Source organism: Rhagoletis zephyria, unplaced genomic scaffold, assembly GCF_001687245.7.
Source record: "Rhagoletis zephyria isolate East Lansing unplaced genomic scaffold, Rhagoletis_zephyria_1.1 Rzeph_scaffold_00980, whole genome shotgun sequence".
Taxonomy (NCBI): domain Eukaryota; kingdom Metazoa; phylum Arthropoda; class Insecta; order Diptera; family Tephritidae; genus Rhagoletis; species Rhagoletis zephyria.
In genome coordinates this window covers 77,811-103,911 of record NW_016158064.1, presented here as the reverse complement: position 1 = coordinate 103,911, position 26,101 = coordinate 77,811, and the positions used below count along the sequence as shown (strand labels likewise).

Genomic DNA, 26,101 nt, shown 5'->3' with positions numbered 1-26,101 from the left:
AAGTTCAGATTACCCTATGAAGACATCTTAACCGACTCCGATTGGGGCCAAAATTTAAATGTGATATCTTCGACCTAAGTAGTATCGATTTCGGGTATTAAATGAAACAAATATTTTTAATTTTTTGAGTCTCCATAGTGGCATCTGGCCTTTGACTCCTTTGCGACACGCCTTAACCGACTCCAATCGGGACTTAGAGGAAAAAATAATTAATTTTAAATTTTTTAGTCTCTATAGAGGAATCTGTATTTTGCCCCTTGTGCGATACGCCTTACCCGTCTCCAGTCGGGAAAAAAATTTAGATGTGATATCTGTGACCCAGGTATTATCGAATGAAGGGGTGAGACTGAAAAAAATCGTTAATTTGATTTTTGTTAAGGGACACCCTAATGTACATACATAGATATGCATACTCTCATATGTTTGTGCATCCATACTTCTGCACACAAAAAAACATTTTAGGTATTTCTTTAATTTTCTCTCTGCTTAAAATGTTGCTAAATTGAAAACCCATCAAAACCCAAAAGCCTCATAGCAAATTACTTCGATACGGTTTGATTCTCCAGGCTTCTGTTAGAATGTTAAGCGCTTTCGGTTAGTTGTTTGCTCAGTAAACGCAAGAGCAATTTTCAGTTGAAATTGACATTATTTAAAAGGGGTAAAGAAAATAGATTTGACTTTGTGGCTTTGCGAAATACGTATTTGTCTTTAAACTTTACACTTGTCTTCAAATGCATAGAACCATATGTCAGTGCATAAGTTTCAGAATAGAAAGTTAAATTTGATTGCCTCTTGAGTTAAATTTTTGCAGCTAGCCAACTAGAGCAGTGCAAACCGCAATGTAAGAGTCGCTCTCTCTCTCTGTAACTAGCAGTGAACGTGTACGGGGGGTACTTAGTTTGAGACTTAGTCAGTTGTTGGGCTACAGACTGAGACCTAGAGATCTATTGTTCCCTTTTTCTGATTGTACTGTCTTGTTTAGGCTTAAACTCCTTAAAAAATTTCAACGTTATTTGGTAAAAGCGAGTGTATGTATTTGTTTTAATTCCAGCCTTTCTGAACTGCTGAATTCTTACTCCTGTCTCGATGTAATCCCATATACGAAGTAGTCAGATGTCTCAGCAGCAATTTATTTTATAAAAGTGGCATATTTTTTTCAAGCAAATTTCAAGTTTGTATGATGGCAACTTTGTCTACAGTGGTCTAATGAAATCCAAAGTGTTTGGACATCATATCGTTGATACCCTAAAACGTTTTATGAAATAATCACTTTTTTATGTTTTATTCACACGATATTGAAAAGCAAGAAAAAAAATAACCGGAATGTACCAGATCTTTTATTATTTAAAATTTATTTAAAAGAAATGTGAATTAATCTTAGTGATGGATTTCAGGACCCAAAGGATCCGCAGTACAATTCTAAAAACAATTTAACTTCGGGATGGGCGTGATCGGGACTGAAATTTTTGTCCCGTACCCGTCTCTAATTTGGAGCAATGTACAGTGTAGTGGATTTCCTGGATACGAAGCTTGAAAGTATCTTAAAATAGTCCTCAATTTTGTACAAAAGAGGAATAGTTAGCCAAAGTATTCTGGCCTTTGATTCGACAGAATGTTCGTGTCGATCAAAGAAAGCAAAAACAAGCCTTCGCCAAGCCATACAATTTTTAAGCTCAGATGCGTATGCGTGTAAAAAAAACATGCCTAATATACTGTTAAGAGATTTGTCGGGGCAACAGTATTTAATCTTGTAAGCCACACTAATCTAGCTCTCCTTTAAATACTTTATTTTAAACTGATGTAGTCAAGTGTATTCCATAATTTTGAAAATTCGTTTTACAAACAACCAATAAAGGAAATGCAAATTAACTAAAAATAAACTGCGCACTTTAAATGCAGCTAAAAATAATCTTAATCAATCTTTCTTCTGCATATCAATACTTTTACGCTCGAATACTCACTTGTGCGACATGGCGAGACTTCATTGAAATGCGTAAAATTCCTGGATGTGAAGCACGTACCGACTGGATCATAACGCAATGATTTATTTGGTGTCATTGTATGGAAGACATAACGTGGCGCGCAAGCCTGAAAAAAATCATGGAAAGAAGTACATAAATATCGTACATAAACATATGCGAAAATAAAACAAATTCATGAGCAGATAAAATTTAATTTCCATACATAAATCGTAATTACAATAATTTAAATAAAAATGTGAAAATATTTTTTTTTTTTGTTTTTTTTTTTAGAGAGTACGTGTCAAGTGCAGCAGAATTGTTTAGATGAGCCGTCAACAACAAAACTGACGTTGAAATCTAATTCAATGCAATGCCTGGAAGCTAAGCAATGCAATTTTTCAACTCTTTCAAAATAGATTTCCCCAGCAAAAACTCACTGCCGGTTTGTGTGTGCGCTTTTGCATAAAATCGCTTGCGTGTTTGTTTATGTGCATATCGGGCAATGGCAATTACTTTTACAAATTTATACAATACTTATACCAAATGCAGTTGAAATGCACAAATGCTTAAGCTACGCATCCGCGCCTTATATGGGCCAAACGAAAAATGGGCAAATAAAAAGAGACAAAAAAAAACAAAACTGAAACGCATTTGAACAAAAGGCCGAACTAAAGACAGGCTTAAGCACTCATGCGCATGTACACACAGGCGCACTTCTAGCACCATCACCTACCGACATAGCACATATCTATGTAAGTGGCCTCACTGGCCATGCGCGCTTGGACCCACCAAGCCTCGGCCTGGGACGACAGCACAAGTGAGAAGCGTTTTGCGCATTTATTGTTTACCACTCACTTTGCGCTGGCGAGGCGATCTGCTGCCATTTCCTGGCTACAAACTAAGTACTCTGTGCTCTAGCGGTTGGCAGTTGGCTATGTGTCCTCGGCATTTCGCCGCTGGAGTTTTTGTTGTTTTTATTTTGTTTGTGTGGCATTTCTTTAGTGAATTTTAAGCACTTCATGTCTGAAAATATTTGGGAAAGCGCTTTTTTGTGCGCATACACTATTCGTATGCATGTTTGTACATATCTACACATGTACATTTATGCCTCCCTCCAAACTTAGCCGTCAGTCGCTTGCAATTTTTTGTCTGTGCTTCCCTTTTTATTTATTTTTATTTTATTTTTTTCTTGGTTGGTTGGTTGGGTAGTACTGGTGTGCATTGCCGTCATGTTATGCGCACGTTGCATGCATTGAAGCGCATACACAATTTTTTCGCAATATTTATTCCTCCATTTTACCAAACAGAAATAGAACAGTCCGTTGAAAAGACGTTGATCGGTTAACAATAGCGTTGACGTGCGCACAGTGTGTCGGTTAGGAAGACTCGCTGAATAGAAATTTCAAGGCGAATTAATATAAGGTGATAGCAGGAGTACAAAAACAAAAATTTACATGTATTTTATTTTAGCTTTGGCGGCATAAACTATTAAACTCTGTAAGAATGTGTGTGGAAATTCAAACAAAATGTTTAAATTTGACATCCAAAGCCGTGAGGCGAAACACATATGTATATACACAAACTCAGCTGATCTAGTAACATCACCTTATATAAATTCGCCTTGAGAAATTTATTCAGTGAACCTCTATCTGTTGAAGTGATTTGAATCTGAACCTACTCTTTACGGTTTCTTATCGGATTCTAGAGAAGACCTATGAAGCCCAATAGATATAAATAAATAAAAAATAAAAAAAATAAAACATGGTTAAAAGCTACACCAAAATCAAGAAAAATTCCTGGTAATAGTTCCTCGTATACCCCTATCTCTCTTCGATATGGAAAGCAACCGTCGCCATTGTCTACGCTTTAAGTACGCACAGAGGATAATTTATAGATTACTGCTAAATCAGGACATCCGATTTTAGATGCCTCTTGAAGCTCTGTTAGGAAAATATTTATCAACTAACCAAGGAACCTATGTACTTATCCACCTTACTGTGGTAGCCAGGAACGGCGGTGCTCAGTTCCATGGTATAACCCGGGAGGTCCGCATTGAACAAAAAATGCAGCATTTTGTCCCTAGATGAGCTCCAGTTGCCATTTATCTTCCGGATAAAAAGATTTAAATAAATATAAAACTTTGATAAAACATAACCGATTGGCTTCCAGACTTCCTCAACGTTATTGCGGACAATTTTCCATGAATTCCTGTTTTAATGGATAGATAAATTACATGAAGCTCTATTTTAATAGCTCCCTCGAAATTTTTGAAGGCCGCCTTGAAGGTAAGCCACGAACCGTCTCGTTTTAACTAATTGTAGAGGCTCCAGCTCTCCATCCTCAGTAAGTCGATTTCATAGATCCATCAGTGGGGCAACTTTTTAAACTTCGCAACTACTAATACCCAGACGGAAAACGCCACATTACCGCTTCACTGATCTGGTTCACTTTCACTTTTACTTCAATCAATGACCCCTTGGATCTAGTTCCCTGATAATAGCATTCTGAATGTATGCTTAGGTTAAGAGGGATTTCCGGGTTCCCAGTGGCCAATCAGGAGTAGTAGATATGCAAAAAGCTTAGGTTGAGGATAGCTTATCCTATATCACTTCACTTGAAAGAGGCGGCTATGAAATCGGTGGTCAGAGTCAGAAAGTCGACACTGTGGTGGACTAGGCAACCCTGGTACGACTTTTATTATTAATGTAATGCAAATGGAAAGTAGGGCACAGTAAGTACATGGGAGCTAATCTTGACCTCAGATTGGCGATAGCATATCGGGCGACCAAATCTTAGCTGGTAAAGCTATGAAAAATTTAGTTATGGTCAGTGTTTCAGCCAATAAATGTCTCTCTTGTGTGGGTTTCTCTTTAAAGTAACAACGAACGCATTGAGAAAGATGATGAATTGACGAAAACAGCAACAAGTTGTGAGGAATCCTTAAGCGGTGGCACTGTATGTCCTTTTTAAATAGTCCAAAAATAAATTTACCAAAATTTTTTTGGACTGTCTATAAACAGGTGGTCAGGCATACGGACTTACTAGATATCAAGAGAACTCCGGTCTGACTATAACAGGGCGAATATTTTGGATCTGTTTAACATATCAAGAAGAGAATAATTCAGAATAGCTACCATTACGGAACACTGGCCTTTAGGCAACCATACGCAAGTTACGAGGAAACACTAAACAAACTACCAACACTCCACCCTCCTGAATGGCAACAGCACCGAAGGTAGTGGAGAAGACGAAACCGAGCCCACAGTCGATGTTGATGGAGTCGATATCCCCACGCGCCAACTACCGCGGGCTCAGCCTTCTAAGCATAGGTTATAAGGTCTTATCGAGTGTATTGTGTGAAAGACTGAAGCCCACCATCAACGAACTGATTGGACCTTATTGTACACTTCACTATTTGTACACTTCAAAGCCGCTTTCAATGCCACTAAAAGGAGTTGCCTACACGCCGCGATGTCTGAATTTGGCATCTTAAATAGGGCTTTCTTCAATGAAACTCTGAAGTAGGGCTTTCTGAGATAGAGCGTTTTCGAACTGGCTGCCGAAATAGGTCGATCTTCCACTCTGGTGACGATATGTAGTTACAACAAATTTTCCAATTCTTAAAGTTTCCAAGCTCCCCTTATATAGTACATTCAAACCACTGTACTCTTATTGGCGGTGACCATTTAATATTTTTTTATTGTAGATCACAAAGCTATGAGAATAAGTTGTTTGCAGGGCACCACAACACATTTGCGCATCTTAAGATCACAATTACAAAAAGATTAAAGAAATAAATATAAGACGAACACAAAAGATAGCTGAAGTTATTTGTGCGCTGCTCAAGTCTTTTCTTCTGTTCGGCATCTTTTTTTTGTTTTATTTTTTTTTTTGCACACGAAGCTTAAGTCATATTGACCATTTGTGGCATGAAAAGGTTAAGGTAGCAGGGCACATAAATGCCGCACTAAAAGGTAGTGTATTATACTCATGTGTATCTAAATATACATACATACTCATGCATACACGTCTATGCATTGGCGGTTGTCAGCTATGTGGCTATTGTCAGCAAGCCAGCCAGTTAAAAAAAGAAACAAGAACACCTACTACTCAACACAAAAAAGGAAAATAAACGACGCCATACTAAAGATGAAGACTTACGAGTCCATAACAATGTGGACCACAGCACAGCCGCAAAGGAGCATGGAACACTACGGGTAAACATTTTAAATGTGCGCATGCGCGCTTAAAAGCACAACGGCAACCGGGCAAGCAGCCAGCCAGCTTGGCCATCAGCCAGTGCCCACAAAAGGCAAGGCAAGGCGAGTCGAGTCGATTTGAGTGGAAGATATATTGGACCATTTTGACCAATGGATTAAATATGTATGTATTTTGAGAGATAAAGGCGACAAGCTACCAAAGCGAATAAAACAATAAAATAATAATAATAACAGAAGAGACAATCGCAATAAAAATCAACATAATTCGACTGCGATCCGATGACGATTGTGTTGTTGCAAAATTATTTTTGATTTCTTTTACATTTCTTGCTTGGTTGCGCTTTACTATAGTTTATTCCTTTTGTGAACGATTAAGTACGAAACGTCAACAGAGAAGATCGTGATTTTCTGACTATTCAATGGAACAATGGACAATATTGAACGTATTAAAAATAGATAGGCTGGATGAAGTACTCTGAAGTATTGAAATAAGTGCACGATCACACAGTGTTTAGAAAATTTGTTTACAAAGAAATTTTTGCTTCAGAAAATGTGCATCTTTTTACTTAAAGGCAGCACGATTTTCCCTTTAAAGCGATTACCAGGAAATTCAAGTCATTGAAGTGTTTAAAATTTTCAGAAGAATTAGAACAGTCTTTTGACAACAATTATATGTGAGAAAAATTTTTTTACGTCATCGATTACTATTATTTTAAGGCTTATATAATGAAAGTCTTTTCAATAAAATAATTATTAGCGAGATAAATATATTTAAGTTTTCAAGGAGTTTTATTTTGAGACCTATATCATAAAAGTCTTTTCATAATAATTATAAGTGCGAAAAAATTGTTTAAGTCTTAAAGGACGGGGCTTGTTCAAGACCATTTCGGGATTATTTTGGGACCATTTCGGGAATAGTTCGGAGCTAATTGGCGCCCAGTTCGGGTCTAGTTGGAGATCACAAGGATGCAAAGTATTCAGAATTATTTGCAGAGCTTATGACATAACGTCCACGAAGTTTCTCCTATCCTCAAGAGGGAGGGCGCAGATTACTTGTGTGCACTCTAACGGGACATTGTCTCCTGGCATCGCATGCCTTTAAACTTGCTCCGACCAATGATAATACCAGTAGTAGATGCAGAACGAAAGAGGAGACAGTGGAACACATTCTCTGCGAGTATCCTACTCTTAGTAATTTGCGAATTATTCTGTTGGGAGCACGCGTTCTACCTTATCTGGAAGCTGCCGCCATAATAAGATGCATCAGGGTGTTTCGGTTTGCCAAGAAGACTGCGCCTAGTGCTGAGCTTAGACGCTATAGACCTTAGTAATCTCTGCGAAAGTCCACAGTGGCTAGCGAACTTACCTAGGTTAGGTTAGCTGGGGTTACAGGTGCTGAGATCTCGGTTAGTGTTATGAAGAAAGTACATATTTAGGCTTAAAGCTTAATGATGATGAAATTTTTAGCGAGTTTAAGCCTTCGCTTATCCTTTGATCTTCCATTTGCTTCCGTGAGGAGAAGAAAACTGCGCCAAGTTAGCTCAGGCGCGATCTTTCGAAAGCTTGACAGTGAGAGAGAAGATGATCTCGTTACCTTACTATTTCTTAATTTTAGTTAAATCAAATTTGTTTGGGTTGCTTTATTAGCTAAATAAATAGTTTTTAATGAAGGAAATTTTCTCATTAAATGCTCTAATAAGTGTATTTAAATTTACTGTTACCAAAGCACCATAATTTATACACTTCCACCCAAAACGTACTTTGGCACATTAAATACTATGAGCCTGACCTAAATATCTCATGCACGTTGACTTTCCAAGTCATAAAGTAACACTAAATGCTGACCCTGCTGCAAAAATGTTGCAAATAACTGCCAGAAACTGACCTAGAGTCATCAAATGACTAAATGAACAAACAGCTCACAGCAAACAGAGAGTTTTCGTGCATACTAATCACTATGTATGTATGTATGTAATAGAGTACATATGCAAGTCCTCCTTGCAATACATATGTACATGTCCTAGGTATGAGTGTATTACATAAAAATCTTAGTGCTAACCCATAAACCTCAACGAAATTGAATCGATTTTGCGCTGTCAATAAATTTTTGAAGGCCACGCATCTCAGAGTAAAAACACTCCCTTTGGCAACCGCAAGCAATGGACTAACTGGAGACGGTAGCGTTGAAAGCGTACAACGCAGCAGGTCATCATCACCTGCCACAGCAAGGTGCTTCCTTCCTCCCACATACATAGCGTGAGTGGGAAACATGAACACGCGCACAGCAAGTTCTTGTCGCTCAACGCTCATGAAGGCGCGCACACGGAGGGGGGACGGGGGGGATATCGGATAAAAATGCCACAAAAATCAAAGTTAATTGGTAATTACAAAGCGAATGAATAAAACTAGAAAATTGAATACACTCACACACACAAGCAAACTAACACCCACATACATATATTCCAATTGCGCCCCATTCGAAACAGGTCAATTCACTCTGCGGCGCCAATAAATTTTTTGCCTCGCACATAAATAACCCCCATCGCCATCGATGACTGTGCGGTTACAATTAAAAAGCGTTTAAGCTTTAATGCTGCACAGGTTGTGAGTAGTTGAAAGTCAACAAAAAAAAAAGAAAAATTAGAATGTGTGTGAAGTTAAGAAATCAAGAAATCAATGCGGCAATTGGCACACCTTAATCTGACGCGAGGCATCTACTAAACGTCAATTGTGTGCCTTAATTTGTGGCTTTTCCAACCGAAGCGGGCATTAAGATTACGGTGAGGCTAACAAAAGCGCTACATAAAACAGAAAATGAAGTTAAGTTAAAGAAAACCAATGAAAATCGTAAGAAATATATACATATCTATATGTATGTGGCATGTGTGCACATTAGGGTGCTCCAAATATAAGTTCATGTTAAGTTCTTACCCCCTAGGATTTTTCTAAATGGAAAAAAAGAATACCCGTTTATTTTGTTGAAAAATATATTTAGAACTGCCTCAAAGCCCATTACGTTTTCAATGTATGGGGAAAAAACATTTTTTCTTGAAAATCAATATTTTTCGATCGGAAAACTCTGCTTTTCATCAGGAGACTTCCAATAATAACACTCAATTTTTGAATTTAACAATTTTTTTAATACTAACTATTGCTCTCTTTGGGGATTTTGGGGGACTTATGAAAATAGTTAATATGCTTTAAAAATTATTAAACAAACGATTGGGCATTGTTATTGGAAGGCTCCTGAAGAGAAACATAATTTTCCGATAGAAATATTAAATACATGTAAAACTTCATGGGCTTTGAGGCAGTTCTATATAAAATTTTGTTAAACAAAAAAATACGGGTATTCTCTTTTCCATTTAGAAAAATCCTAAGCAATGAAAGCTTAAAATTTTAAACTTTTTTCGCCCGCATGTATTTTTGTACCACCCTATTGTACATACATATGTATGATAAGTGGAAAACTAAATAATTTGAAATGCAAACGCATGAAACTTTATTGAAAAGCTGAAATCGAATATCGACACGCTTGCAATGCTGTCTAATGTGGCCAATGTGGTAGGTGAACGTTGCTGATTGAGCAATGGACGTTTGCGGTATTTAGTGGTTGACGTGCCCCAAAAGATTTTTTTTAGAACGAAGTCTTTAAAAATGGCATATTCCATGGAATGATAGTAGGAATAGACTTAACAAAATGCTGAGACTTTACATAAATTTTAAAATCCCCTTGCCCACTTGCGGAGCAAGATCGGTTGACACCTGCCTCCCTGGAACATGGGTTCCGCAGAGTAAGTAAGAAGTCATGGCAGATCTGGCTCCATCTTGGAAAGGAACAATGAATGGAGGACTCTAGAGTCCTTTAAACCGATGAAAGCCGCAAATGGTGGTAGTATCTTTCCTGCATTATTTCAGAGAAGCATTGATGATATCGTCGATGCGCTGATCTATCTATTTAAGGCTTATTATACTTGGAAATACATACCGATCAACTAAAAGAAGGTATCCGTCATATATGTTACTAAATAAGGCAACTGGTCCACTGACCCGCCTAAACCATTCAGATTTGTTAATTTAACTTCTTTCATTCTTATGTAAGACCTTCCAAAGACTGCTAGGGACAAATTGAAATTTAAAACTCTCTTGGACCATACTTATGTCAAAGGGAAATTGAAGTATTCCGCCATTTAGTACTGGAATTGTAAGGTCGGAAGGTTACTCGAGTCTAAGGGGGTTGCTCTGCCTATAGTTTTATCTCTCAGACATTGATCTAAAGAGGCATAGATATCTCAGCTGTTGAGCGCGATATTACATCGTCCTTGAGTAACATACACCGTAGTGGAGATGGATGGCATCTGGACGGAAACTTCATGCACCTTGCCGCTTTGGGTGCAATGACAACGGTCTTTCAATCGGAACTCTTTGCAATACTGAAAGTTGCAGACTGGATAACTGGCGAAAGGTAGCGCAGACATAAAATCAGGACCTGCAGTGACAGCCAAGCTGCTCTAAAGACCCTGGAAACCGCTCGAAGCTCTTTCAAGTTAGTCCAGGAATGTAAGTTGAATCTGAACTCCGTGCCAGGACACTACGGTGTTCAAGGTAACGAAGTGGCTGATGAATTGGCGAACTGCGGTTCTCTGGGAACGATCCAGTGCATCAAGGATCTCATAAGCAAAACTCATGAGAGCCGTTGGTGCACTATTTACACCTGCAAAATAACCAAGTGTTTCCTGAAAAGGCCTGACAGGCCTTTCTTCTCAGACAAAGAAGGAGTGATCTACGAGCCCTGGTAGGACTGATTACGGGGCGCAATCCATGGGGACGACATATGGTCACCATAGGCATCATCTTTTTTCTCCGCAGCTTCTTGACACTCCTCATCGTTCTAGTTGTTCTTTCGGGCTCGCTGACATCCCACTACTTCTTCACCGGCGGTACTTAATGAACGGGAAATGTGGTTCCACTGTTCGCTATGTCGGTTTGTTGAAGAGTGCTCTCTGAGATCGGGTGTGCGAGTCGTTGCGTATCTTGGCTGCAACAAGATAGTGGTCCGAGTCAATGTTTGGACCTCGAAGTGTACGTACGTCCAAAACACTGGAAGCGTGCCTTCCGTCTATCACAACGTGATCGATTTGGTTTTTCGTTTTTTGATCTGGAGACAACTACGTAGCTTGATGGATCCTTTCATGCTGGAACCTAGTACTGCATACTACCATGTTTCAGGTTCCGGTGAAGTCGATCAGCCTCAGTTCGTTTTCGGCCGTTTCGTCGTGGAGGCTGAATTTTCCGATGGTGGTTTCAAAGATCCCTTCCTTACCCACCCAAGTCGCCAAGCACGATTTTGATATCATGGCGGGGCAGCGCTCTTATGTAAGCATCAAGAGCTCATAGAAGAGATCCTTGGACTCCTTCTCCTCAGTCGGGGCATGGCCGCAGATGAGCGAGATGTTAAAGAATCTCGCTTTGATGCGAATTGTGGCTAGACGCTCGCCCACTGGGGTGAACGACAGTACTCGGCAACGGAGTCTCACTCCCACCACAAATCCAACACCGAATTTTCGCTCCTTTTCATGGCAGATGTAGTAGAGTTCGCAAGGCCCTGCCCCGTCCAACGCATTTCTTGAATGTCAGCCACCTTCCCCATTAAGGGTCCGGACATTGCAGGTGCATGCCCGCAAATCGTAGTCCTTTAAACGATTGCCGTGGTCGTTACCAAAAGGGGGTTCTCATCCGAGGCTTTGTTTTTATTTTTCGTTAGAGCCTGTTCTAACGTGGCGGGTCCCTAACCCAGCGCACAATCCATTGCTGGGGCGGGGGTGGTTTAGCAACCGAATATACGCTTCTATACCGAGCCGCTTGCTCCACGACAGTCACCCGCTTGCAGCCGCACCTACTGGTGAACAGACGCTGCAAACTTCAGTAAGCCCGAATAAGTAGGAGTGGCCCTCCCTCTCTTTCCGCCGCGACCCAAAGCTCCACTCGGATTGGTTACCGCATCCTGCACATGGGTTGCTCACGTTGCCTAGAGTGCGCGAACGAGGACGCAAGAGTCGGAATTGAGTATAGCCGTGCAACTGTAATTGCATACCCAGCATAACGTGTAGTCGCACTCCACCTGTGCCTTACCGTCACAGCGGAATTATAAATGCAAGACGGTGGAGAGGGGAGTGGAAATTTTTATTATACGTACATATATTGCTATGCTAATTTGATTTTATTATCATACTTTCAAGTCTTGTTTACTTAAAATGTTTAAAAATTCTCCCCTTTACCAAATTCCCTAGCAGTTTCAAATTGGAGTCATGGCTTCGAAAATTCACTTTTCATTCTAACATTCGCTCACATACAGTGTTTTTACTAATACTACAAGTAAACAAACATAAAAAGAAATCTAAAGTTATGTAGAAAATAAATGCATATCGTATTGGCCCGCCCGCGCCAAGTGACTTCCGCGATCAACGAGCGCTCGCATTAGACATATAACAGCATATATGTAAGTATGTGTGTGCATACACACATAAATACATATGTACATATGTATGTATACAGATTTGTGTTTGTTATTCGCCCACCCACTTGCTACAGGTTGACTGGCTTTATGTTGCGGCGCCCACTTGTTCCCGTTCAATGGCCAACTTCTTTGGTCTTGACGTGATTTTCATGTTTCATTTCAATATTTTTCGTTTGAGCTGTCGCCAATCGCTACGGTGTTGGCTTATCGACAGCGATGATAATGGCCAACATCTACGTTTACAGCAAGCAAACGTAGATCTGTACACACATAGTGCTTACCTATGTATGGATGTATATGTGTCTACACATTAACACTCACGTCACACAGCGACCACAAATTATCGAAACTAGTTCAGCAGTTTCATATTGGGCCGGCTGTCTGTCAGTCGGCGGTCACAGACGTACACAAATTATACATACATATGGACGCAACATGGATATAAGGTTATGTATACTTGAATGTGTACTAGGGTGGTCCAAAAATACACAAGAAAGTAAGCTTCACGGAATTTTCTTGCTGCAACCCCACAGAATTGTAGAAAATCGAAAATAAGTAGATCCGTATTTTTTATTTTAAAATCGGTTAAAATTTAACCGTATCGCCGGCTAATATTTGACCGTGTATTTTATTAGGAGAAAATAAATTTTTTCGCATAACTCCTCTAAAATCTTTAAAAATAAATATTTTTTGATCGAATAAAAATATTTCCATTCAAAAATTGTATTTCTTCAAAACATACTTGTTGGGGTTACGAACCCATAATAAAAAAAAATTTTGAAAAAAATATTTAGTAAAATTTTAAAGTTAAAAATGCGTCATTGTTTTATTTTTTTTTAAATCTCTGAAGAGAAATATTCTTATTCGATCAAAAAATATTACTTTTTAACGATTTTATAGCGATTTGATGCAGAAACTTATTTTCCCCATATAAAATCTTTAGAAAACTTCAAAGCCAAGGTGACGCCATTAAATATAAAATTAAAAAAAAAATGTCGACCCTCTTATTTTTGATATTCATCAGTTCTGGGGGTGTGACTGAAAGAAAGTTTTGTGCCAGCCTAATGTGTACCTACATATGTCTGTTGCAAGTCCATTGGCATGACTAATCTTTAGCAATCTACTAAAACTGTCAGCGCTTTTGTACGCCACAAATCGCTTACGCTGCTTGCCGTGTTAAGCAATGCCGCCGCTTTTTACCGCCCAACCATTTTTAGTAGTCGCGCTGCCGCCATTGGAAACGAAAGTGCAAGTATGTATGTACATAAAATAAAGTAACTGGCATCGTTAAATATCGTCTTTATTTGTCAATGTCGTAAACCCAATTTTCGCTGGCGTACAAGGTTTTCCGCGCAGCTTTCGACGAAACTGTCAGTGCAAGTCATTTGTGCAACGTCGCTTTTGCTTTAATTTGTCTTTAATGAAGTCACTTTCGCATTTTGCAACTTATATAATTTAAATACTCTTTTTGCATATAAATTTTCATTAAAACTATTTTGTCGTTTTTTTGTTGTTGTTTTAATTTTACTCACCACAATCAAATCGTTGTCACGACTGGTGGACACTGTAGCGCCAAGCCACTGATAGGATTTTCGTTCGATAACGTCGCCATAGGTGTTGCGATGATTTCCTGTAAGATATGCAAATGTGATTAGAGATAAAATTTAACATTTCTTCTTAATTACACACTTTGGTGTACACTGAAAGCGTAAGCGCAATTAAGTCTTAATTTATGTGATTGAAAGTTTGTAGAAAAAAGGGGGAGGGAAAAACTTTGCTGGCTAATCTAGGTATGTAATTGTTGATTTGAAGCGTTGATGGTGAACATTGATTGCGAACTACATACATAGAAATGGTAGCATTAATTTCAAATTTACTATGCACATATATATTTACACACGTACTTATAAAATTTTGAATTTATTTTTTCAACAATTCTCATATTAAAAGCACCAATAAAAAAATAAATAAATAAAAATAGGGAGCGACCTAAAATTTATGTTCTTATTAAAGTTTTATATATGCTATATATACCTTAATTCTCACCGTGTTTATTGAGGGATTAAGTATCAAGAGTCGACTTGATCAAAAATGAGATAAGTCGCCCATGCTGGCCCCCATAAAAAAGTGTGTCTCATAAATAAAAATTTAATTGCTTTAATTAACTCAGAAAGTTGTGGAGGTGTCGGTCTTTGCTTTAAAAAAAAACTTTTCAAACATTTTTATGTGAATCAAAAATATAATCTAAAACAACCTTTCATTTTGCTCTTTTATATACATACATTAGACTGGTTCAAAAAAACCGACTAATTTTCTAACTAAACATATACTAGTGACAGAAATTATAATTTGTTTTTAACCTATATGTATGGGCATGATTTTCTTTGTAACTCTAGCCTGGGCATAGGGTCTCACAGACGCCTAAAATTGATACCCAATAAACATAGCACTTTCACTCTTCTTCGAGATGAAATAAAAAACTAAAATTTGATTTTAAGCTCATCTACAGGTATGGGTGTTTGAAAAAAAAAATCCTACAAATATGTGCAAATTCGTTATAAATTACATAAATAAGTTTTTGTGCAAAAGTGTGTTTAAATTTTTACAATTAAGTATATAAGTACACAGTGCAACAAACCTTAAAACAAAGCCACACAAAATCGCATAAACATCTTCACTAGCATTACCTTTCAAGCGTATGAAGCATTTACTTAATCCTTCTATTTTATTGTTAGTCGAAAATTATGTGTAGACAGGAAGGAAGAGAAAATTTATCAGCAGTCATTATATCCAATAAAGACAGCGGAACTCAGCAACAAAAGAAAAAATAAATACATTTTTATCCACAATGCTTGAAGGTTTTTGCTTTTTTGTTTTTCTTTTTATGCAGATACATACATATGTACTTAGGTATGTATGTATGTATGTTAGGGCGGGTCAATTTTGTTTGACTATGCGCTTATAGCATGGCAGGGTTCTACGCGTAATTCTAAGCAAATTTGCCGAAGGAACCTTGGTTCTGAAATCAATTTGGAGTTTGCAATTTGCGAAAATTCGTTTCGAAAAAAAGTGAAAAGATTCACTGTTGCGCCCTCTGATGGAGGTTTTAAGAAAAAATATAAGTACAGAAATGGAAAATTTAAGCACTTCTTTACTACACTTCAGCAAAATGCTAAGAAACCTATTTTCGCACTTTGGAAAATTCCAAATTGATTTTAGACCCATGGTTTCTTCGGCAAATTTGCTAAGAATTGCACTTAAAATCCATTTGTGCTATACGCGCATAGTCGAAAAAATCTCCCATACAAGTTGACTCGCCTTAATGTACACTCAACAAAATATGTTTCCGTACAGTATTTTTTTTATATCTGCAATGTTTTTCGTAATAAATTTTTTTCATTAATCAAACGGCGTATAAATTAATGATTCAAAGTTTTTACAAAATTTAAGAAAATTCGACAAATTTTCAACTTTTAAACAAAATTTTTTTTGGAATTTTTGATTATGCAGTTTTGTAGCTCACTCAATTTCAGTACAATAAAGTACAAGTTTAAGTGGCTATTAACTACCGTTGATTCTTGTGAATTTTTTAGCTGATGCGTACTCAAAAAAATTCTAAAACATTTTGTTTAAAAGTTGAAAATTTTGGTGAAAATTTGTCAAATTTTCCTAAATTTTGTAAAAACTTTGAATCATTAATTTATACGTCATTTAATGCAAAATGAACTATATTTCTATTAAAAATTTACGAAAAGAATTTATTACGAAAAACATTGCAAATTAAAAAAAAAAACACTACGGAAACAAATTCTGGTTAGTATACATATATGTTTGTTTTGCCCCACAGTTTGCGCACATGCGCTTACGCTGCTTGCGCATTTCCTTTCCGAATCGGCGACATCACGCAAAATTGACACAATAAAAAATTGCTATGAATAAAGCAGTTGACGGTGTCGTCGTCACCACTGTTCCGTCCGGCGGCGTCCGGCGCGGCCCTGCGCGTCATTTCGCACTGATTTTGCAAAACAACTGGCAAAGCGCGCGATTAACGCGTGCGATTGGCTATGCCTTGCACGTAGTTTACGTCACTGTCAACATGCTGTGCACACCTATTGCGCAGCCAGCCAGCCACTCATGCGCACATCAGTCACTCAGGTAGTTATTCTAAACTATTTGGGTACCGGCAGCGCCTCCGGTGTGTCCGCCAATGACCGCTTGGCGGCAATGCGACGGCAGTTTGACGTTAACGCATGCGCTCAACCATTCATCAACCGCTGCTCTGTCATGCCGCCCCAACCTTGACTTGGCATGCCTTGCCTTTGACCATGATGTTGGACGCTGGCGCATGCGCAGTCCAACAAGCGGTCGTATAAAAATTCGTGTTTGCATATTTAAAAATTACTGTAAATATTTATACATGAACATAATTATACGCATTCATATGATTTTTGTTGCACGTATGTACATACATACATATGTATATTTATAAGTGCTGACATTGAACGGCAATATATTGCGCATTAAGCACTTAAGAACTAAGAACAACTGCAGCAACAACAAACGACCGAGCTATTGATGCAGATGCAACTGAAAGTGAATTAGCGCACAACGTTAAGTGCCAATGCAGCAGCTACTTAAGTCAAAAGCCGCAAGCGAACGCGCCACCATCGTCCGACGGCCGCAGCTGATGCGCCGCACTCAAGAATTTCATTAACACTTCGTCAGCTTACTACTAGCTATCCAGGAGGCAAGTAGAAGTCAGCACTTAGCCAGCCAGCCAGCCAGCCGGCCAGTCAGCCAGGCAGTTAGATGCAGCATCCACCAAGCAAAATGCGCACATCTGTCTTTTACTGCCGCCCTCCCTCCACCTTCTCTTGGCTTTCGTTTTACTTGCCTCGAGCCACCACGCACAGCACATCAACGCAGTTGGGTGAATGGCTGGATGGCTGGCTGCCTGCTTTCCCGGTTGGTGGAGGAAGCGATCCGATCGCATTGTGTGTGAATTGCATGTGCACTGAGTGCAGCTCAGCTAATAAACATGAATTTGCATTTTTATGGGGCTTTTAGTTGTGCGGCGGATTGACTTGCCGGCTCGCGCCGATTACGCGCTGATTGCGGTACAAAGTTATATTAATGAACCGCAAGGGGGAAAAAAATGGGAATGGAAAATAGACAAACACAGTAAAAAAAAAACAACGGAACAACAAAACCCGCAACAATAAAAATAGCCAATAAAGTATGAAAATAGAGGAAAGCAACAACTGTTTGCATATCGTTTGGAGGCGCGCTGAAATGAATGTTTAATCCGCAGATGAATACACTGCACGCGATTCGATGGCTGTTAACGATGCAAGCGAACACTACAAATACACGGCATAGTTACATAGGTACGGTCGGACGCAGTCAGATAGCGTGCGCACACGCGACACAGTGGGACGTATTAGTTATGCAAGGTACTAAATATCTCTTATCTATCTAGTAATTGTGATTTGGACAGAATAGTTCTCCGTTCTCTAAGAGGTGGTGTTATATCCCTAGCCTTAAATTTAGACCATCCGCCTGTGATAGTTCTTCCGAGTTTAACACTTTTAATTTTCTGCCTTATTGTTGTAATTCTGTTGAAACGAAATGTGATGAAGTTCATTAAATGGGTATTATAGTGGCCGATATTATCTGCAACGAAGTTTACCAAGGCTGTAAGAGATTGGGAGCCATTCCATCACAGAGTCAACGCGTTACAGAAGACAATAATAAAGACAAATAAGGCATCGTAGTGTAAGCCTCGAAGCGGGCTTAGACAGCCTAGTAGAAATTCACTTAATAGTCTCCTAGTATTCGCTAGAAAGGTTTAAGAGCATGTAGGGATAGGCCTAAGGAAATCCGCTCCTGGGAAACAGAATGCGCCTGCGTTGCTTCCCAGTGAACTCATTAAATCTTAAGTGCTATAATTCCTTTGATAGAGCGACCGTGTTATCTTCAGTAAGCCTTGAAGATCGTTGGATGTTCACAAATCCTACGCCAACCAGACGAAGAAAGAAGTGGTAGAAGAAGTGCACATCTATCCCGTTCCTACAGCTAAAATACAGGTTAATATCCCATTCGCTGGCCTTTTTCTTCACTAAACCGAGATCTTTGGTTTACTCTATGCCATTTTGCAAAGAATCCAGTTCACTAAAAGCTACTTGGATGGTATATAGACTTTTAGGATTGCCAAAGCTCGTCAGTTTTGGGCAGTGGATCTGCGCCGTCGCTGGACTAAAGTTTATCGTATAAGTCTACAAGATTATATTATTAGTAGTACCTTTTCGAGCTTGTTAGGAATATTATTCAATCAACTTTTTATAGGTCAGTTTTTACGAGATAAGAAAGCGCTGTCTGCTCACGAAATAACCTTGATCGTGGTTCCGAGAGGAATTCCTCGTAAAACAGTATAGTCATGGTTTTCTGAAGTCATTTGAGGGTAACGAGCTAGCACAGCACCACCTACATAAAGAAACCTCTACGCAATCACTGTGCACAAAATTGCTGTTTGTCTGGATGTAAGTACGTAGATCCTTTGTTGCAGTTATTAGGTTGCTAACATTGGCCATCAAAACCGTGGATGTATTTTACTGATCTTCTAATTGCGAATATCCTATTTAATTCGCTTTGATTTACCTTATCTACTGGGACGATTATATTTATAGCACAAAATTGCCTAAGGTCTAGTTATGTTCTGGCGACCTTTAGAACTCCTATGCTAAGTTGTAATTTTGGGAGAAGTGCAGGATCGAACTTTAATTATGCAGTTGTAGAAATCGACGTTTTGTTCCTTTACCCCTAATTATTCTTTAACTACTGAATTTCGCTAATAAAGGCTTAGTCAAGCCGGCAATGCCTTTCAGGGCAAAGGGAAGAAGTTCGCGTTCATGTGAATTATTTAATCTTACTTGCGCTTAAGCTTTCGTGCTCTGAGGAAGCTCTTATTATTTTGATATAGCTGATTAAACTAAACACAAGACACTGTGCGGATGTAGTTTTGCCAGCTCTAAGATGCAGTAGGGCAAACACTAAATAAAATTTGATTTCAGAAAATGTCTTTAAGCTAGGTTCGAAGATACATAGTTCCTTAAATTATTTTCAGTGCCATCAAAAATATTCAGAATGGAAATTAGGCGTCCATTTCGACATTCCCGAGACCCGACCACTGTATATAGCATAGATGGCCTCAATGAATATTGATTTGCGCGATTATAACGCTGTCTCCCGCAGCGCATCGACACGTCTTCTGATCGCACGATCCAACACGGCCGAGCTTCCGTCTGTATATTAGTCCATATCATCCGCCCATCCGTCCGACCAACAACATATCTGTTCGCATGAATACAAAGTGTTGAAATTAAATTTTATTTTGCCTGCCAAGTTGGCATTGTGACGGCACCGTTTCGGCACTGCTTGCTGCACATCACGCAGTGCTCGCCGCCATCGCCTGCGTAGCAAAATCAATGCAGCAAAACCAAATCGGCAAATAGCGAGAGCGTATCGGCACGGACGTGTATCGACAAGATGTTCTGCATAAATTTTCTACGCACTTTATGCGAAAACTATGCAAATGCGTGCGCACGCTCCACACCGCCTTGTTACTATATTGCTTTTTAATGCTATTTTTCCACTTTCGTTGTAATTTTTATTTTTCTTATGGCGGCACCCGCTTCACTGAATGGCAATGGCGGCATATAGGCAGCCAACAATTGCAGCATTGCTACAAAGCGTATAATTTTATTTGCGCATCCGCTGCGCGATTTTGACGGCTGTTTGCGCGATGGCAACAGCCGCCGCGCCTCGACCACAAATTAGCGGTAGCATCGCGGCGGCGGCGGTGGTGATGGTGATGGTGGTGATGGTGGTGGCGGCAACGGCGACGGCTGCTTTGCTGTTGTAGGGGTGTTGTAAATTTAACAGGAGTGGAGTGCAGCGCGGCGATATCTAGTTGAGAGAGAAGTTCTGGCAGACTAAATATTCCCAGCAGCAGTAGCAAACATTTGCAGTCATTTGTTGCTGCTGCCGGCTGTTGTTGGCTTCAGCCAGTCCATTAATGGCAATGTGCAACAAATCACCGCACGGCAGCAATTTCGCTGACTACTCGGATGTGCATTTATTTATGATTTGCAGTTGTTTGCAAGTGAAAAATGCAATATTCCGCACACACTCACATACATACATACATACATACTCATTTAATATGTATATACTTGCATGTCTTGTGGCAAACTGGACGCAACGAATGTACTGTTGAAGCTGCTGCTCTCAACAACAACAACCAGTCGTTACGCCCAGGCATTAGGGTCGCCGGCCACCAACCGCAGCCGCCAACCAGCCACCACCAGCCGTTAGCCGCTGCGAAATGTGTGAAATGTGTCGATACTCGCAAGATCGTTGAGATACGCTTTATTGGCATTTTACCTTTAGATATCGACGAAAATATGTAAGTAGATAAGTAAGCAGCTTGTTTTTGTGTGGGCAACGTACGTGGTCGTCGTGGGCAGTGACTGCGACTATGACTGTGCACACGGCACGCGGCTCCTCCACTGCTCCGCGAACGCAGCGCTCTAATGCCGTGTGGGCTGTTATGGATTTTTGCTCTCTGATTATTTTTATTGTGGTTGAAATAACATAAATCAGTTGCCACCACTGATGGCATACCAGTGTGTTTGTGCGTAAGTGGAGTCTGTCGCTCTGACACCATCTGCCCAATTGCATTGCGAGCGCAGCTCCGGTGCCGATCACGACCGTGGCAAATGAAGATGAAAGCTTTCAATTTAAATTTTTACCTTTTAAATTCTTCCGTTTTTATTTGTGCCCATTTTGCTGCCCAACTGTTACATTTATGTTGTTAGCTTCTTCTTCTTCTTCTTCTTGGCTCTTTGAAACATTTATTACTACCTTTATTTTTTCTTTATCGTCGCCTTTATCAAGCGTAAGTATGTATGTATGTATGGCTTTGTGGATTTAGATGGGGTCGCTCGCCAGCTTGATATCAGGCACCTCGCTGCCAACAGCAGATGAAGATGTCTTTGCCGCCGTCACGTAAGTTGGCGTGAAAATGTAAATTATATGAATTTATTCTTGGCCTGCGTCGCCGCCGCCGCCGCCGACAGGGAGCAGTAAGTGTATCAAAGACAGATCCAAAAACAAAAAAAAATGTATGCATTCTGCTCTGTAAAGAATAGACTTAAAAGCGCTTTTATGTCAAATTCCATGCTTTGTGGCATAATGTGGCGTGTGTGGCATGCAACCAAGTCGGTATGCGCCAGCTGCTAATTATACGCTTCAATAAAAGTAAAAGACAAAAAAAAACATTTTCTTAAGGTGGCATGAAAATTACAAAGCCAACGCTTTGCGTTCTACAGACGTGTGAGAATGGCTCCACTGCTTGATAAATTTCAATCGGATTCTAACAACAAATTTACTTTTAATTACACGTATATTTGTACAAATTTAGGTTGCATAAATTTAAAAAAAAATTACTGTTATCAACCCATCATGTACATTATACATATATACGCCAACTATGTAGCTATTAGCGGTGATTTGAACTATTTTGATTGATGGACAATTTTCTATGAAATTTGGTTTTCTTTTGTTATTCATTTCGTAGTTGTTGTATTTTTTTTTGTTTTTTATAATGTTACTTTTTGGTAATTATTAAGAATAATAAGAATAAATAAATGCTTATCAGATTTTTTTTGTTATATTTTGAAAACCAAAAACAGAAAATACTTCTGGCACCACCTTTTTGTAGATAATGTAAGAATTAATATTTTAGGCAAGAAAAACTGATATTGTTTTTATATTTCCTAGAAAAGGTAAAAGCCACAATTTTCTTGATATATTTTGAGCGGAAATTAATCACTAAATTCAATAAGTTTCGAAATTTTCAACTATAATTTTAACAAATGTCTTATTAAAAATAGTTATAATAGATATGTATTACTGGTTATTTTTGGGACTTTTCTCAACATTTTCGGGATTATTTTTAATTCTTTAGAAAAGTTTTGGAATTTTTGGCCAACTTTTTGGAACCTATCGGCATTGATTAATGAGTCCCAAAACAATAAAAGAAGTAAATAAATTAAAATAACCGGTAGTTTTTTCGTGAATTTCTGAGTTTTAATAGGAGCTTTGGTGTTTCATTCTGAACTATTCTGATTTTTTTGTTGTCGGACACTTCTTCGGGTATTTTCGTATATGGGTCATTCCATCTCAAATCACCCAGGCCGAGGGAAAGTGAATTTAAGTTTGCGAAAAGACACGTATTTTTTTTTTGCTCAGAAATTCGAATTTTTCGAATAATAATTTTTTTTTGGGTACGAACGCTTCTTTTTACCTTCCTTTTATTAGCTCGGGATGAAACTTGGTAATATTGATGCGCCTAAAAGATGCAGCTATTTCTATTCTCAAGTTACATACCTGGTGACAGTACGAATGGCAATTATAATAGGGAGGTTTTAGTTTTTTAAACTATAATTTTATTTCTTTTCTTAATAGCAAATTTTGATGAGATCGCTTATAACTTTTTGCAATCGCTTAAAACTTGTCATTTATTATCCTAGAATTTAATGGGCTAAAAACTGCATGTTCTAAAGAATTTAAAAAAAAAAGGTTCAAAATTTGTAAATTCGTAATGTACTCATTTTACTAAACTTCGGTGTAAAAAAATTCCTAACTCAAATTATTGTAGAGTGCACTCCATACTACTATACTTAAATATTGCGCAATACTCAGAGCTATCATTGTGATTTTCAAAATTTTTTTTTGAGATGGCATATTTCCAAAAATTAGTTTTTTTTTTATCAAAAAATTTGTATGTGGAAAAGTTTTCAAGACTTTATCATAATGGGCACCAATTTTTGTGTCCTCAACTGGCACGAAAATCTGCTAGCATCATATCAGTGCATTTTCAGAAAAAAAATCATAACTCGAAAACTTTTTAGAATATTGATACTCGTACTGGAAATAGTTTCTACTATTCCCTAATAGACAAAAAAGTTTGAAAAAAATTTGGCAATTTGAAAAAAAAAATTAAATTAATTAATTAATTAATAATTAAATAATTAAATAATAAGCAATTACTGATGTTTAGTTCACTACATCGATTCAGTAGATCAATATCTGTAATTAAAAAAAAAAAAAACGTTAAAATCCTTGCTTTTTTGCGGCAGTTATAAGCGATTTCATCAAAAGTTGCTATCAAGAGAGGAAAAAGGTAGCGCTCTGAGCAAAAAGAAAAAATACGTATCTCCTTAAATTGTTCAAGGAACAATCCCTGTGAGTTTCATCCACAGATCTCTATTAAATGCTATGGTGGTCCTTTCTCATTAGCAGGAGCTTGACGCTAGCACATAGCAGGCTTTTAAAAAGGCTCTGCATGACCATATTTATAGCAATTAGCCAGAACCTTTTTATGCACGAATATCAAATGTCTACTCTTAAATCCATTAAATAAAAAAACTACATTGCATACTAACAAAATATGCTGAATTTTTCAATTTTCTAGGCATTCAGCTTAGGTCATATATTTTGATTTGTTCTTGTTTTTTTTTTTGAAACTCTACACGTTGGTGCAGTTGTACATTTTTAAATATCTTTTTTAGCATTTTTTTACTTGAAGTATGCGTATTTTTTGAGCACTCGTATTTTTGTTTTTAATATTTGGCTTTATATTAGAGCTGTTTTTGTTTTTGTTTCGTCAACGGTCACTCACTTACCTGAAGAATCAAATTTCACCAAATTGCAGTCACCGTCAATCATGCCGCACTTGAAGACGGCACCCGCCTCTACCACACCCTGTTGGTACGTGGAGGTATCGAATTTAGGAGCGCCAACAATTAAACTGTAAAGAAAAAATAATCACGAAAAAATTAATAAGAATTAAATTAATGAGCATGCTTGGTCAAGTTCTAGTTCTAGTGTGTATAGTAAATATAATACATGGTTGTTTTCATATTATGCCACATACATACGTATGTACATACATTATATTGTACCAGAAAAAAAGTTCGCTGTGCACTAGGGTGGTCGAAAAAAAAGACAAGTCAGAATTTCAATGCTCTCACCCCTAGGATTGTTTTATACCGAAAAGAGATAACACAACTTAACTTGCTCTCTATGTATGTATGTATGGAAGTATGTTTGTTTGGGGCAAATCTTGCAATAACTTTTTTTTTACTTTTAACTTATTTTTGGTATGAAATCAAAAAATATTTAATGTTCGCGTTCAAAAGGCTCAAACTTTTCATGTACTATTTTATATGGGGAAAAAACAATTTTTCGTAGAGGTCATAAAAATTGTTGAAAATCCATATTTTACGATCGGAATACTCTGGTTCTCTTTAGGCGACTTCCCATAATAATACCCATTTATCCATTTAATCGTTTTTTAATACTAACTATTTTTTATAGGTCCCCAAAACACCCAAAAAGAATACAATAGGGGAACCCACAAAAAATCGTTAGTATTAAAAAATGGTAAAATAAAAAATTGCGTATTATTATCAGAAATCTTCTGAGGAAGAACAGAGTTTTCCGATCGAAAAGTATTAATTTTCAAAAACTCTATACCATTTCCTCGAAAATTAGTTTTTTCCCATATAAAATACATGGAAAACTTTGAGTGCTTTGAGCGACCTCTAAATATTTTTTAATTCCAAAAACAAAAAAAAAAAACAGGTATATTTTTTGGGTATAGAACAATCCTAGGGGGTGAGAGCGTTAAAATACCTAGCTTACTTTTCCCCATGCATTTTTGGATCAACCTACTACTGTCTAAAGTATATGCAAGACAATTTGGAGCATTTTTTTTGCCGAACGTGGGGTTCGCCTTTTTTACACTTTTCGTCATTTCTTCGGCATTCACAGTCGGATAGGCTGATATATCGCTGTTCTTATCTCGAGAAGGCAATTTTTTTCCTCCAAAGTTCATTGACCTCAAATGCCTCGTTCTAGTACTTGCCCACCAGTTCTCACTTCTTATCATCCTAACGTTCCACCCTAATGCTAGTGAATTAAAGCTAGCAAAAAGTAATCAAACTTTTGCTAGGCAAGTTTTTTGATTATTTCAGCAGAACTATTTAAATAAAAATTATATTGCCGAATGTTGGTGACACCAAAAAATGGAAAAAGTTTCGACCAAAAAAAATTTTTTTTTTTTTCGAAATTGACTTGCCAAAATACTTTGGGCTCAGGGGTGTTCGGCGGAGTTTTTTTGTTCGCTTGTAAGGCGGTGCGGCCTAATGTAAACATACATACTATGTACACATGTAGTAAGTAATCAATTCTCGATTGAAAATGATTTATCTGAATTACCATATGACAACTTAATTTTCGCAAAAATTGCATGAATGGCGAAAAATGCAGCCTACATA

The 26,101-nt window shown here is 38.0% G+C and overlaps 1 protein-coding gene across 1 annotated transcript in view; it reads right to left on the bottom strand.

Moving 5' to 3' along the window:
* The window catches only part of if (integrin subunit alpha inflated), an 86,788-nt gene that overhangs the window by 23,371 nt on the left and 37,316 nt on the right, over positions 1 to 26,101 (bottom strand). The window contains exons 3-5 of the mRNA XM_017615231.1: positions 24,446 to 24,570; positions 14,231 to 14,328; positions 1,962 to 2,088 (exon numbers count right to left, since the gene is read on the bottom strand). Coding sequence (XP_017470720.1) covers positions 1,962 to 2,088; positions 14,231 to 14,328; positions 24,446 to 24,570 — 350 coding nt within the window. The remainder of the gene's footprint in view (positions 1 to 1,961; positions 2,089 to 14,230; positions 14,329 to 24,445; positions 24,571 to 26,101) is intronic.